This window comes from Aulonocara stuartgranti (genome assembly GCF_965226115.1).
Source record: "Aulonocara stuartgranti genome assembly, chromosome: 8".
Taxonomy (NCBI): Eukaryota; Metazoa; Chordata; class Actinopteri; order Cichliformes; family Cichlidae; genus Aulonocara; species Aulonocara stuartgranti.
In genome coordinates this window covers 19,561,284-19,576,182 of record NC_138959.1, presented here as the reverse complement: position 1 = coordinate 19,576,182, position 14,899 = coordinate 19,561,284, and the positions used below count along the sequence as shown (strand labels likewise).

Sequence of the window (14,899 nt, the reverse complement as noted above, 5' to 3'; positions counted from 1 at the left end):
TGAAAGTTACAAGCTCCATCACAAGAGTTGGAAACCATGATGTAATTATATTTTTATTTTATTAAATAAGTTAGCTATGACTTGATGAAAGCAGATTTTATTTGCTTTGAACAAAAACACAATTACTGTATCACAGTCATGTACTGCATATTTATCTGAAAAGCTGATCAGCAAACAAAAATAATCAGTGAGTAGAGACTAATTTGTGACTAACTGTAAGTAATGAGTAATGAGCCGAGTGAATAACCTCAGTCTGTGATCTGCTAAGTAAAGTGCTGATGCTAGGTTTTACTTTTAGCTCGTGTGTCATGTCTACATTCAATTATGTTTCCTGTTTTATTTTGAAAGTCTTGTGTTTCCATGTTCAGTGTGTTTAGTTTTGCTTCCCCTGTGACTCTATGTTCATTTGTGTCAGCTGTGTTTCCGCTTCCCTCATTATCCTTCTGTGTGTTTTAGTCGTCTGTTCAGTGCGGGTCCGTCTGTTGTCTTCATTTCAAGTCACAGAGTCTTGTTTTCAACTGCTCAGGTTAATGTACATGCTCATGTTTGGATTACTTCAGTGTTCAGTTATATGTTCTTGTCTCTTTTCATTGTTTTCATAGTTAATCTTAGTTTCCCCTCGCCTTGTTTTTTCTGTTTTGTGTATCAGCTGTAATAAAGGTTCGCTTTGTGTTTAAACCTCAGTTCATGTCTCCCGTGTCTGCATTTGGGTCTGCTTCACAAACACATCTGCTTCTGTCAGCTACTCTGACAGAACGGACCCTGAACAGAGGAAGACAAAGGACTAAAATACACAGAAGGATAATGAGGGAAGTGGAAACACCTGGGGAAACACACCTGACACAATTAAACATGATGCCACAGGGGAAGCAAAACTAAACATGCTGAACACGGAAACACAAGACTTTCAAAATAAAACAGGAAACATAATAGAACATAGACATGACACACAAACTTTACAATGTGGACACATAAAGATGAAACACATGACAGACTAGACAGGAAACATGATATATAAACCAAGGGGTATGGAAATATTAACTAAAATTCATCTCAGATAAACTAATAATAATAATAGAACTTAACACTATTTCAATATAACATAAGAACTCAAAAATATAACAGAAGTGAAAATGGAGACCCAGCCCCCTGACAGTTATAGAAACTCTTAAATCTCTGTCAGAAACTCAAAAACACAGTGAAAAAACCCTGAAAAACAGGGTGACCAGACGTCCCTCTTTATGTGCGACTTTATTCCTTGTACCCCTCCCCTACATCTTGAGACAATGCCACACATTTTGACTAGTACTGCTGGCTGTGCACTTTTCTGAAGTCTGGCATTTGAAACAGAAGGGAAGTTTTTTTCTGATAGTCAGAAGGTTAACGCACCTAATGATATACTCACAAGTGGCTTCAAGTCGAGTAAAAGCTTTGCAGATTTTGGTGAATACGATGGAAACTACCTTGAATGAAATGAAGCAGCGATATATTCCGAGTAACAGAGTTTGCATGTACATCCTACAATCTGATAACGTGCAGAATTTGGTGTATTTGTATTTTTAAAGTAGACACGAAAATTTCAGACTACTTCCCAGCATCTCACTTTGTCTTCACATTTACTTTGCTGGGAATTTGGTCACTCTACCTTGAAATAATTCCAACATTACAGATTGGATAGAGACAGATGCCTCCATTTACAAAGCCTTACTTCACTTTCCAGATCTGCTTAAATAAATTAATCTTCACACGCTGCCTCAGGGCGGATTTGTCCTTTAAAGTGGGAACAACACAAACACAAAATGCAATCAGTCTTAACAAGTGTTATCAAGTGAATTCCAGAAAGTTCTCCTTTAAGCCTTTAATCAGTCACCAGAACGAACAAGTCAACAATGTCTCACATGCATCCTTCTTGTCCTTCTTATCATCTGTGTTGTCTTTACTCATTTCCTGAAATTTGATGGGTTAGCTTCCATGCATTTTTTTTTTAAGTGTGTAAAAACTCCTAAAAAGGGAAATTCTTTCAAGTGAAATGGAATTAGAAATGTTGCTGTGAGTTTAAAATAGAAAATAGAGGATGCTTTGATTGCAGCATGTGCTACTGCAGAGTCATCTCACACCATAAGCATCTTCCTTCTCACATATTTTCCTCTTGGACTCTTGCACTTGCAATAGACCTTTCGACCGGAGCTGCTTCTCACTGATCCCTTCTTCACTTTCACACTGCTGGCTGTGCTCTCTGACAACGTATTTCCTCCCGATTTCTCCTGTGTCTCCTCTTTCTCGAGGTTGTGGAGGTTCTCGCAGTCACAGTAGTAGATTTTGTCCTCGTCGTTTGAGCAAAACCACTTTCGAGAGCTGTAAAGAAGCTCAAAAAAGCTGGAAAATGCTGATATCACCCCTACAATAAAGTAGAAGAAGAGAAAGATTGTCTTCTCTGCAGGCCGGGAGGTGTAGCACTTCACTGTCAGGGGGCAGGGAGAACGACTACATTCAAAATAGGCTTTTACCTCAAAGCCGTAGAGATACCACTGGGTAAATAGAAAGACAATTTCTGCCACCAAGCGGAAGATCACAGTGATAATGTAAAGCCTCCTTAAAGCTTTTTCTTCTCTGTTCTCGCTGCTCCACCTTTTACTCGATGGGGGGGGATTAGCACTCTTTTTATGCTGGTGTGTGGCGTACACGAGGAAAAGCAGAGAAGGTGTAGCAATGAGGACTATATGAAACACCCAGAATCTGTACTGGGAGATGGGGAAAGCTAAGTCATAACACACCTGCTTACATCCTGGCTGGAGGGTGTTACAGATAAATTCCGCCTGCTCGTCCTCAAACATGTCACTGGCCACAGTTCCCAGGATCACTATCCTAAACACCAGCATGAGGAAGAGCCAGAAACGACCCAGCATCGGCGACTCAGTCTGGAGGGCATCGAAGAATCCACCGATGAAGCCCCACTCACCCATGACTGCAGCACTGTCAGGTCTGGCTTCTTTTAAGTCTGGAGGCTTGTTCACCTGTCTGTCTCAGAGCAAAGGCTGCCTTTGTTTAAAAACACTAAACTAAAATTCTTGTTATAATCTCCCATATATGACTCACAGTGAAACTAAACCCAATAAAAGTGATCAAAAGAAGTGGGTTCATAGTTTTTGCACTTTAGGTTGATTGAGTTCATATTCCTGCAAAGACAATAATTCAAGGACATCACTAAAGGAATCAAACAATATCACCAGCCCACAATAAATCTCTATATTTCTTTTGCTTTCAGTTAGCGTAATATTTCAAAGAACTAGGAAGCTGACAAACTTAAATTGTAGAGTATAATAATGCAGTTTTGCAGAATACAGGATTTGTAAATGATTTTGATTACTAAAGGCTGACTCTCATTGACATATACAGGCTGGTTGAACTGCTCAGTCAGAGACACATGTGCTGCCACAATAAAAAAGGTCGAGCACACATTTGATTTAGGATTTAATCTGCAGTATCTAGACAAATGAATGACCTACACCCCTTAAAAAGCCTTAAAATTCTCCTACCATGTATAAGCTCAGATAAACCAGATAAAAAATGGTCAATTCTCATGCCCACACGATCTTATAGTGTACTCACCCTTAGCTCTCTCCAAAGTGCCATGTTCCTCAGGCTGGCTGGCACTTATGATTGAAAGGGCGGCAACAGTTGTCAGGAAATTCCTGCTACGTCCTAATCAGTGTCCATCCAGCCCCAGACAGAAGGTGTTTATCCAAGAAAGGCAAACTCTTGATGAGCATTTCTTAAATGGCAGGAAATATCTCTTTTAAGTTGGTCCACCAGTTTCCCTGGTAACCGCATGAGAGGCTGCATGTAAAAAGAAAAAATTGGGAATGTTTTTCCTCTTCATTTAGTCAGCTATCACCAAAATCAAAAGAGCTCATAGGTTTTCAGTTCAGGCTTTGTTAGCTATAGAAATGTTCCAGTAGTTTTGCATTGACAAGCTTTTAAAAGAAGTTTAAGGTTTAAAACAAACATGTTAATGGTATGAAACTCGAGCTGTGCTGTCTGCTGAAGTTACAACAAAATATTACTTGTTTCCCCCTACGTAAATATTTAAATAGTTCTACAGAGCTCTGATTTTGGAGGCAAAATATGTGGCAAGTGACATGAAACAGGACACAATAGTAACACAGTAATAGCAACACAACTTCAAATAAACCATATAATTAATGTAAGCAAGTCAAAATTGTGTTTTTTAAAGGTATAACATGACCAGCCAAAAAATATTTACAGGTAAAGGCAAAACACTAACAAGTGGATTATAGAACAGAGTCCCTTTATTTTAGTTAGTTTTAACTTACTGAGTCTTTCCAATTATCTAAGCCATCTTCTTATAGGTTGTGTGTATTGTAACATAACCTTTATCTTCTCTTAAAATTCATCAAACAAAACACATAATTTATAATTCTTGGTAGCTGTTTTGAAGTGAAGAACGGTCTGCTTGCACATCTTTAATGCTGCTGCACATAAGCAATGTGTTTCTTTGTGAACTTTAACAAAAATCTAAATTGCAATTTGTTATTTTACTGACGTCATAACTTATTTATGACAGTCAATGCTTTTGAGTGCTATATGCTCTAATAACCGTGCAAGACTAAGCACCTGGTTTCCCACAGTCCAGCAGCATACCAGTGCAGGACTCTGCAGTTTCTATCATGTTGTTGAAAGTATGCAAACTAAAATTTGCAAAACATATGTAGCAATATTTATATGACTGTGCTACAGGGACACTACAGTTGTACTTTCATATGTGAATAACAAGATGCACTTATGACTGGATATGGAGAAAAAACAAACATAAAAACCACTTAAACCTTGGCACTCTCTGCTCCCAGGACGCCTGCCAACCTGTCCTCTCAGCACAAATTACTTCATCTGTAAGTCAAAGAAATTTTTGAGGATATCCTGCACAGACTCATACTTTTTCTGGCTGACCACATGGCTAAATAGAACTTGAAAAACAAATGGAAAAATGTTGACGTTTCATATGGTTTGTAAATATGTAAATAAATTCTTGGGATTTCACAGAAAAGCACCCAAAGACTTTATTCATCCTGCTGTGAATGTGTGCAAATAAGTGGCAATCGTTACCACAGAGTTGCAGGTGAGGGAGCTCTGAAGCTTGAAGACTTTATGGAGGCCGGCGGCCTCAGCCTCCCTCAGCTTCTCTTCTGTCATCTTGACCACAAAGCGCAGTGTGATGTTCTCTTGTATCTTGGTTTCCTTCCCTGTGTCCCTCATGCTCGCCTCTGTATTTAGTCAGTCTTGTCCCCAAATTCACATTTCATTGTCTTTGACTCAGTGTGTGTCACTTCCTGTTTTATTTTGACAGTACCTCATCTCGTGTGTGTCTTGTTCAGTGTTCCTTTCTCTGTCTCTTTAGTTTGCATTAGTTCTAGCTGTGTTCCCTTCTGTTGCCCATCCTCTCGTTATCCTGAACGAAATTCTAACTCTACTCAGTCTACCTCTGCTTGTTGTCACATCATCCCAATTTGCCGTGTTTCCTTTGTTTATCCCTAGTTTCAAGTTCCGAGTTTTACAGTTTCCTGGTTTCCTCCTGGCCTGCATTTTTGTATTTTTTGTTTTACAGTTTCTTGTTACAGCAAATGAAGCTGTCTCCTTTAGTTTATTCCCCTGTCTCCAAGTCCTGTGTGTAGGTTCTACCTTGCCTGCCACACAGAGGTTAATAACTGTCTCCATCAAAATGGTCTAAGAAGTACAACAAATGAATAAGTGTATATTTATTAAAGTCAGTTTAATATACCTACAAAACCGGCAAATCTTGAAAAGAAAAGTGTCTGGACTTCTATAAGTTGCTTGAAGACGTTTCACCTCTCATCCAAGAAGCTTCTTCAGTTCTAAAGTCAAATGGTGGAGAGTCCCAGATTTAAGCCCTGTGGGAGTGTCCCCCCAAAGGGACATGGAGCCTCTAACGATCCTCTACCTAATCACATGAGCCAAGGTGTGAAAAAGGGTTTAGGTCACAGTCAGCCAAGATTTTGGGTGAACTCATTGTGGAACCTAGCTCCTATCATGTGATTTCCTTAGGTCAGAAGGCCCAGGATGTGAGTGGGCGTTAAGGCGTCTGTCCTCTCTGTCCAAAAGATTTTGGACAGAGAAGACAGATTGTTTGAAAGAGGAGTGAAAGAAGCCATCTATGTCCACTGTGAACGCCCCTTTTTGAACAGAGGCGGTGGTTTATGACACCAACTGTCAGCCATCGGTAATCGAGTTTTGAGATCCCTTCCCAGACGCCTTGGGAAGGGGTTAGGTTCCACAATGAGTTCACCCGAAATCTTGGATGATTGTGACCTACACCCATTTTCACACCTTGGCTCATGTGATTAGGTAGAGGATCATTAGGGGCTCCATGTCCCTTTGGGGGGACACTCCCACAGGGCTTAAATCTGGGACTCTCCACCATTTGACCCAAGAACTGAAGAAGCTTCTCGGATATGTCACGATCTGAGGAGGCAGACCGTGCGGTGGTGTGTGTGGTGGACCCAGGTGCGAACACACGAGAGTAGACTGGAGTAAACTTAACTGAAAGCGAGCCTTTATTGTGGCTGATGACAAGGAGTGCAGACAAGGCAGAAACGCAGTGACAAACTAAACTATGACTAAACTGGGAAAGTAAAACTAGGAAAAACTATGAAGACACAGGAAACCATAACTATGAATACTAAGACTGGCTGTGACAACATGGAGGGTGGGAACACAGACGACGCGACACAGACTACATGAAACACAGAGACTAAATACACATGAGGGATGATCAGGGGAAGTGGCCACACATGGGAGCACAGCTGACACACATGAACCTAACGACAGGACAGGAGAAGTGAAACTGAATACGCTGACAATGAATACAGACTTTCAAAGTAAAATGGGAAACATGGAGATTAGACATGACAAAAACTAAACATAACCACGCAGACATGACGCATGAACCAGGGAGACTTAGTACAGGGGGAGATGACATAAACAACTAAGGAACAAAACTAAACTGCAATCTAGAAATTAACTAGGTGAACTAAGCTAGGTGCAAATGAATACAAAAGATACATGAAACTCAAATACTGGGTCGCTTGACCCAGGACCATGACAGGATAAGAGGTGAAATGTCTTCAAGCAACATAAAAGAAGTCCAGGCACTTTTCTTTCAAGGCTCCTTAGACTATGATGACCTGGATGACTGAGAACCTTCACGGACATGTAGTTTATAAAGTTCCTGCTGACCTGAGCATGGTGAAGGGCTGGCAGAATCCCTGTCAGTGTGACACACACAAATATGTAATTACTTTATTAAATTATTTTTGTTATATATGCATTTAAAAAAAAATTACATTTCATACTAATTAAGTGTAGGTGGTTTGAGTGTCTCAAGTCCTGCATGTTTGGTGTTTCAAGTCAGTGTATTCCACTATTATATTATGTGTCCGATTTTACAGGTCAGGAATGTGTCCAGAAGCAAATAAATATGCTTAAATGAGCTCTGAAATTTACCCAATATTATTTCACACAGATGTGTAATGGATTTCACTTTTTTACTTGAACTACAGGTGTGGGTACCACTAGCAAACACTCCTGTTCCTGTAAAGTGTAAAGCTATGTGTACAGTTGCAGCGCCCCTGATTAATTTCTTCTCTTTAAGATGTTTTTATTTATTATTTTGGAAAATGTGTTAAGCTAGTCTGAAGTCATTCATTAAAAAATAAGCTATCTCTCTGTTAGCAGCTAACTTGCCAGAGAAGATACAAAGCCAGAAAACTGAGTTAGAGTTCCTGCCTCTGTCCAGCTACAAAAGGGCAATAGGTCCCAAAAAACAGCGTTAAACAAGTTTATCAAGTGTAATCCAGAAAACGTTGCCTCCTTGAACTGTTTACAGCATTTTATCATTTACCAGAACAATGTCAACAAGTCAACAATGCATCGCATTCGTCTTATCATTTTGTTGCATTTGCTCATTTCCTGATCTTAAGCATTTCCTTGTGATATGTTCCATGGAAAAACTCCTTAACTGTGAAATTATTCATCATTTCAATTTTAAGTGAAGCAGCACGAAGGAATTAGAAATGTGTCACAAATTTATAATAGAAAGAGAGGATGCAGTGATAGCAGCATGTGTGATTCAGAGTCCTCTCACACTGTAAGCCTCGAGCCACTCACATATTTTCCTCTTGGACTCTTGGTCCTGTTCCCAGTGTTGGAGGCCTTTCGACTGGAGGTGCTTGTCACTGATTCCTTCTTCACTTTCACACTGCTTGTCTTTTCTCCTGGTTTCTCCTCTGTCTTCTCTGGCTTGTGGTTGAGGAGGTTCTCGCAGTCACAGTGGTCATCTAGTTCTAAGTGCTTTTGATTTGAGCAAAACCACTTCCTAGAGCTGTAGAGAAGCTCCACAATGCTGGAAAATGCTGATACTACCCCTACAGCAAAGTAGAAGAGGAGGAAGATTGTTTTCTCTGCAGGTCGAGAAGTGAAGCACTCCACTGTCAGGGGGCAGGGAGAATGACTACATGGAAAATGGGCCTCCACCTTGAAGCCGTAGAGGCGCCACTGGACAAATAAAAAGCCAATTTCTGCCATTATGCGGAAGATCAGAGTGATAACGTAGAGTGCCCTTAAAGTTTTTTCTTCTCTGTTCTCCCTGCTGGTCTTTTTCCTCGACGAGGAGCGGTTGGCTCTCTTGTGATGCTGATGTGTTGCATATATGAGGTAAAGCAGAGGAGGTGTAGCGATGAGGACTATATGAAACACCCAGAATCTGTACTGGGAGATGGGGAAAGCTAAGTCATAACACACCTGCTTACATCCTGGCTGGAGGGTGTTACAGGTAAATTCCTCCTGCTCGTCCTCAAACATGTCACTGGCCACGGTTTCCAAGATAACTATCCTAAACACCAGCACGAGGACGAGCCAGAAACGACCCAGCATCGGCGAGTGTGTCTGGAGGGCATCGAAGAATCCACCGATGAAGCCCCACTCACCCATGACTGCAGCACTGTCAGGTCCAGAGGTTTGTTCTCCGATCCGTCTCAGATTCGCCACCTTTGATTTAAGAATGAAACCAGAATGCTTGTTATCATAATCTCCAATCCATGACTTTCACTCAAAGTGAAACCAAATCTGGTCAAAAGTGGGCTCAGGATATTTGCGTCTTAGGTGCTGACTGAGTCCTGTGGGCTTAAACTAAAAGCCTACAATAATTCTCAATTTCTGTTGCCTTTAGTTAACACATCAGCTCAAAGAAATTGTAAGAAACTAACAAGCTAATAGTCTGGAGTCTACCGATGCAGTGTTGTCTCAAATGTAGGATTTGAAAATGTGTCTTATACTGACTGGTTGAACTACTCACCTATGATTTAGAGATGTCTGTTCTGCCAAGACAAAACAGGTTGAGCATAGATTTTCTTTTTGTATTTGTTTATTTAAGAAAGACAAAATCTTGATTAGTATTTTTAAAAAAAGTTTCCTTTACTGGACGGAAGAATATCTTTAAAGTTGTACCAACATGTTTCCTGATCACAGCATAACATGTTTTGTTAAATATAAAAATTATACATGTAGTTTCTTATTTTAGTCAACAAGAACCAGAATCAAAACTCATTTTTTGTTTTTGGTTTTAAGTTGTTAGATTAAAAATATTTCTTTTGTGACCCTGGATATGGCATTTGTCCAAATTTGATCAGAACTTAATTACTGAGTACTTAAGTAGTAGTTAATTGAAAAAAAAAACCTTTTAAGTTATATATCATCTACTTTTGAGGTATAACCAATCAGGGAAAAACAATCAACCTTCTCTGTTCCTCAGTTGTCCTCTCACGTGTCCAAACCTGTTTAAAACTCCATTCCCCTCTCTACACAAGTATGTCATCTAGACTAACGACGTTTCCACTCTTCATCCTCTTCATAGCTTCCCTCCCTTGCTTCTTGCTAATCCTCTCTCATCCTCTACATTACATCCTTAATACAGTCACAACATTCTCCAGATACTCCTTGATAATAAAACATTACTTACATGTAGATATTTCTGAGTGCTGTGTCGTCATGACACCCAGCGCATCGAATGTTGGCTGCTCCTCCCTCTACATTCAACATGAATATTACCCAGAAGCAAAATATTTAACAGGTTACATGAAACAGCCCACAATCAACCCGTGACACGACTTCCAACTTACTGTACAATTAACATAAACAAGCGGATTGCACAACACATTTCGAGAAGCTAAGAGGAAATAAGCCTAAAACAAGAGGGTTTTTTTCTTCTCTTTGATATGATGAGAATCTTTATTTTGAAACAGTGAATCTGATTTTTTTTTTATGTCACACAGATTTCTGGTCCATTTATTCAGTAAGTCTCTGTCGTTTGAAAGCTGTAAGAACATAGTTTTGAACTTCAGATCAAACAACATGGCCGGAGCCAGAGAAGCCGTTCTCTGTCGTCAACATGGGCAGAGGGTCCTCTGTCGAGCACACAGTGGATGTTACTAATAGTCTCACATATTTTGCAGTTGGGAATCTTTGTGGTCCAGCCTGTGCGAATGCCTTCAACACCACGCATCAGCACAGTGAGGGTGATAGGAATGTTCTTGTTACAGTTATTCTTAAGCAGGTTTTCCACAGTTGAGAAAACATGGTAGGCGAAGTAAGTAGTGCAAGATATCTGCAGCTTTAGCGGCCGAATTGTCCAAGTGCAGAACACTGATTTATAGTTAGTTTCCAACAAAAGTTAAAATTAACCATACTGTCAGCAGAGGACATGACAAATACTAAATTGTTTGCCATTCAGTCACACAAACTTTATGAACACCACCTTTAGAGGGCATGTATTTTATAAAGCGCCTGTTGACCTGAACGAGGTGAAGAGCAGGAGGGCTGGCACAGTCCATTTGTGAATTCATTATACAGTATATACATGTGTTTCTGTGCATTTCACTCTGTTTGCATGCTGGTATGATTTATAAAGCCGTACAAGTCTGGTGTTTCAAGTCAGTGTGTACCACTATGGACAGCAGAGGGCAGCAGAATGCCTACTATAGGTCTGCCTTGTTTCCGTTGGTGTCATGAGATCGCTATCCTAGCAAGACTGATCAGGCTAACATCGGCATGTTTCTTCTGCTCATTATTTCTGATTTTTCTAAGGTCAGTAATGTGTCCAGAAGCACAGAAAATATCCCTGATTAGTTTCTTTTGTTTCAAATGTTGTTGTGTGTTATGCTTGTAAAATATGCTAAGCTAACCTGAGCTAATTCATAAAAATGGTTAACAAAAGTAATAGAAACCATGTGGATGAATTACGTAACAAAGAAAGCAAAGACTCTGGCAAGGCTAACCAGGCAAAAGGTAGCATGTGTCCTCTCCTTTTTAATAACTTTTACAGGATCATGAGGACCATACCGTACGACAAAGTCACGTCCGCTGTTGCTAGCCGCCATTTCTGCCACTGGCCGGGGTAGCATTGTTGTTTTTTAATGATGTTTTAATCAGTCAGTAGAGAAACTTAGATATTCACAGATTATACAGAGGATATGCTACAATATGCTACAATAGTTTGAGAAATTTTGACTTCTCCTGAGTGGCAACACCTAGTACAGGAGAATACTGCAAATTCAAATAAATTCAAATTTTATTTGTCACACACACACACAACCATACACAGTATGACATGGGGGTGAAATGCTTGTAGCTGTACAATGGCCGACCATTAAATGACAGAAAGAAGTGGGCAGTGGGTATTTATAAATCCTAAAATGGAGAGAAACCTGCATCAGTATACACAGTGTATACAGTGTTAGCCTATAACTGTTTCTTACAATTTGTAAGAAGATAAAGAAGCAGGTATGTATTATACGCTGCTGTTAATGTTTTATTACTTTAGTGATATCATAGAATTGATATCTCTACGTGTTCTAATGCAGTGTTTCATTTTTGATTCCGGGAAACCGGAATATGAAGTCAGTTAACGCCCAAGCTGGATAAACCTCCAATCTACCTTTAAATGGATGGGTACCTAAAGCGACCAATGCACTAGTGAGGTCATAATCTGATTGAGGTTGTTGATTGCCACAAAATTCTGGCCCAAAACAATGATGGCCATCATCAGATATACTGCAAAATAAGAAAGAATTGAAACCCAGTACAAGAAAATTCAGTCAGTGTGGCTCACCAGGAACTACAAGAATAATATTCATTTTCTCTAAAAGGCTGCCGTGCTTATTTTTCCTATCAGTACAACCTGAATCCTCTGCTGAGTTAGAGTTTCTGCCTCTGGCAGCTACAAAAGGGACACAGTTACGAACAAAACAATCAGCATTAAACAAGTTTATCAAGCGTAGTCCAGAAAATGTTTCCTTCCTGAACTGTTTACAGCCTTTAATCATTTAAACAACAACGTCTTGCATGCATCCTTCTTATCATCAGTGTTTTCTTTGCTCATTTTCCAAACAATCCTTGTAAAGTGTCCCACTGCAAATACTGTTTAACACATCAGCAGTGAAATAATTTCAAATGAAATGGAGTTAGAGATGTAGTCACAGGTTTAAAATAGAAAAGACTCTGAATCACACTTGCTGTGATTGCAGTCAGTCCTCTCACAATGTAAGTCTCGAGGCGCTCACATATTTTCCTGGTGGACTTTTGCACTTGTGACCACTGCTGTAGACCTTTCGACTGTAGCTGCTTCTCACTGATCCCTTCTTTGCTCTCGCACTGCTGGCTGTGCTTTCTGACGTCACCTTTACTGCTGCTTTCTCCTCTGTCTCCTCTTGCTTGAGGTTGTGGAGGTTCTCGCAGTCACATTGGTCATACAGTTCCAATTTCTTCTGATTTGAGCAAAACCACTTCCCAGAGCTATAGAGAAGCTCCACAACGCTGGAAAATGCTGATATCACCCCTACAGCAAAGTAGAAGAGGAGGAAGACTGTTTTCTCTGCAGGTCGGGAGGTGAAGCAGTCCACCGTGTAGGGGCAGGGAAATCGGTCACATGGGAACTGGGCCTCCACCTTGAAGCCGTAGAGATACCACTGGACAAATAAGAAGCCGATTTCTGCCACTATGCGGGAGATCAGAGTGATAATGTAGAGTGTCCTTAAAGCTTTTTCTTCTCTGTTCTCCCTGCTGCTCCTTTTCTTCGATGGAGAGGGGTTGGCACTCTTGTTATGTTGGTGTGTGGCGTACACGAGGTAAAGCAGAGAAGGTGTAGCGATGAGGACTATATGAAACACCCAGAATCTGTACTGGGAGATGGGGAAAGCCAAGTCATAACACACCTGCTTACATCCTGGCTGGAGGGTGTTACAGGTAAATTCCTCCTGCTCGTCCTCAAACATGTCACTGGCCACAGTTCCCAGGATCACTATCCTAAACACCAGCATGAGGACGAGCCAGAAACGACCCAGCATCGGCGACTCGGTCTGGAGGATATCGAAGAATCCACCGATGAAGCCCCACTCACCCATGACTGCAGCACTGTCAGGTCTGTCTTCTTGGAAGTCTGGAGGCTTGTTCACCTGTTTGTCTCAGAGCAAAGGCTGCCTTTGTTTTAAAAATGAAACTAGAATTCTTGTTATAATAATCTCCAATATATGACTCACAGTGAGACTGTACCCAATAAAAGTGATCAAAGGTAGCGTCAAGGTGTATCCATCCTAAGTGTTGATTGAGTTCATACTCCAGTGGCCTGAAATAAAAAATGAAACATCACATAAGAACCTGCAAAGACAGCAACTCAAGTATCTGATTAAAGAAATAAAACAATAACAGCAGCCTTCACAGGCATCATGATCTTTGGCGTCACTGGTGTTCTCTAGCCTTTGTCTTTGTGTCTAGTATTTAGTTGGACATCCTCTGTCTCATTATCATTGATTGATTTCAGCTGTGTGTCATACCCTGGCGTTTTCCATCTCCCTCTTTATATCATGTGTCTATTTAAATCCCCAGCCTGCTTGTGTTCTTTGTTGTACTGTAGTGTTTTTCCACAGCTGTTTTGGTCCACCTTCACATGCAAAGATGAGATGGAATCAGTAAAGTTTATCTTATCATATAACACATAAAACGAAACCATCTTTCAGAGTTCAGTATAAAAACTGACCTTGGCGCCAGCAATCGTCTTGATATGGCGTTATATGAGGTTATTTGATGAGCTACTATCAGTCGTCACTGAGGGATTTTTTTTTTCTTGTAATCAAAGGTTTCTGTACTCTCTTTTTTTCCTTTTTAACAGCTGTGTTCAAATCTACATGTGACTGTTATAAGACCAAACCAACATCTGCGTTATAAAAAAGCACATAGCTCTAATTGAGCCGAACAGCTTTGTGTTGATACCTGCAGCCTTCCTCTTGAATGCAGCTGGTTTCTTTGGTTGAGCCTCTTTGGTTTTACGCTGAGTTTCTCAAACTCATCACACTAGCATTCTGTGGTTCTAACACTTGTAACTTATATATATTTTTAATGGTAATTTGAAGGTTATTTTATGCTAGGCTGCCACTCAATCACACAAACCGTAAAAACAAGCGTATTTAGAGGTCATGTAGTTTGTAAAGTGCCTGGTGATCTGAGCATGGGGCATGGAAGGCTGGCACTGTCCACGCCACTGTGACCCACACAAATATGCTGTCACTTTTGTGAATTAATTATGCAGCATATGCTTGTGTTTCTGTACATTTCACTCTGTTTTTGTGCTGGTATGATTTATAACATGTCCTTCTAGTTTGGTGTTTCAAGTCGATGTGTATCACTTTGGACAGTAGAGGGCAGCAGAATGTCTGCCATGGTTCTGCCTTGTTGACATGGTTCATCATAAGATGGTCATTCTGGGAAGACTGACCAGGATTAGTGTTGATGCATTACTGACCTGTTAAAATGCATA

The 14,899-nt window shown here is 40.3% G+C and overlaps 3 protein-coding genes across 4 annotated transcripts; all 3 read right to left on the bottom strand.

The window, feature by feature from the left end:
- Positions 1–1,167: 1,167 nt before the first annotated feature.
- Positions 1,168–3,734, bottom strand: LOC309712905 (gap junction delta-3 protein-like). Its single transcript, XM_082544093.1, has 2 exons — positions 3,610–3,734; positions 1,168–3,176 (listed from the first exon to the last, which is right to left on the bottom strand). The coding sequence occupies exon 2, from the start codon at positions 2,961–2,963 to the stop codon at positions 2,112–2,114; it is 852 nt and encodes a 283-aa protein (XP_082400219.1). The 5' UTR covers positions 2,964–3,176; positions 3,610–3,734; the 3' UTR covers positions 1,168–2,111.
- Positions 3,735–6,469: 2,735 nt separating this feature from the next.
- LOC309712904 (gap junction delta-3 protein-like) lies at positions 6,470–10,123 on the bottom strand. Of its 2 annotated transcripts, XM_082544091.1 has the most exons (3): positions 10,052–10,123; positions 8,203–9,081; positions 6,470–7,301 (listed from the first exon to the last, which is right to left on the bottom strand). In XM_082544091.1, the coding sequence occupies exons 2-3, from the start codon at positions 9,022–9,024 to the stop codon at positions 7,254–7,256; spliced, it is 870 nt and encodes a 289-aa protein (XP_082400217.1). In that variant the 5' UTR covers positions 9,025–9,081; positions 10,052–10,123; the 3' UTR covers positions 6,470–7,253. The 2 variants fall into 2 exon arrangements, with proteins under 2 accessions (XP_082400217.1, XP_082400218.1); XM_082544092.1 differs by lacking the exon at positions 6,470–7,301 and having other exon boundaries at positions 7,666–9,081.
- A 2,432-nt stretch (positions 10,124–12,555) lies between these two features.
- On the bottom strand, positions 12,556–13,853 carry LOC309712563 (gap junction delta-3 protein-like). Its single transcript, XM_082543444.1, has 2 exons — positions 13,805–13,853; positions 12,556–13,711 (listed from the first exon to the last, which is right to left on the bottom strand). Exon 2 carries the CDS (start codon positions 13,488–13,490, stop codon positions 12,624–12,626), a length of 867 nt encoding a protein of 288 aa, XP_082399570.1. The 5' UTR covers positions 13,491–13,711; positions 13,805–13,853; the 3' UTR covers positions 12,556–12,623.
- Between the last annotated feature and the right edge of the window lie 1,046 nt (positions 13,854–14,899).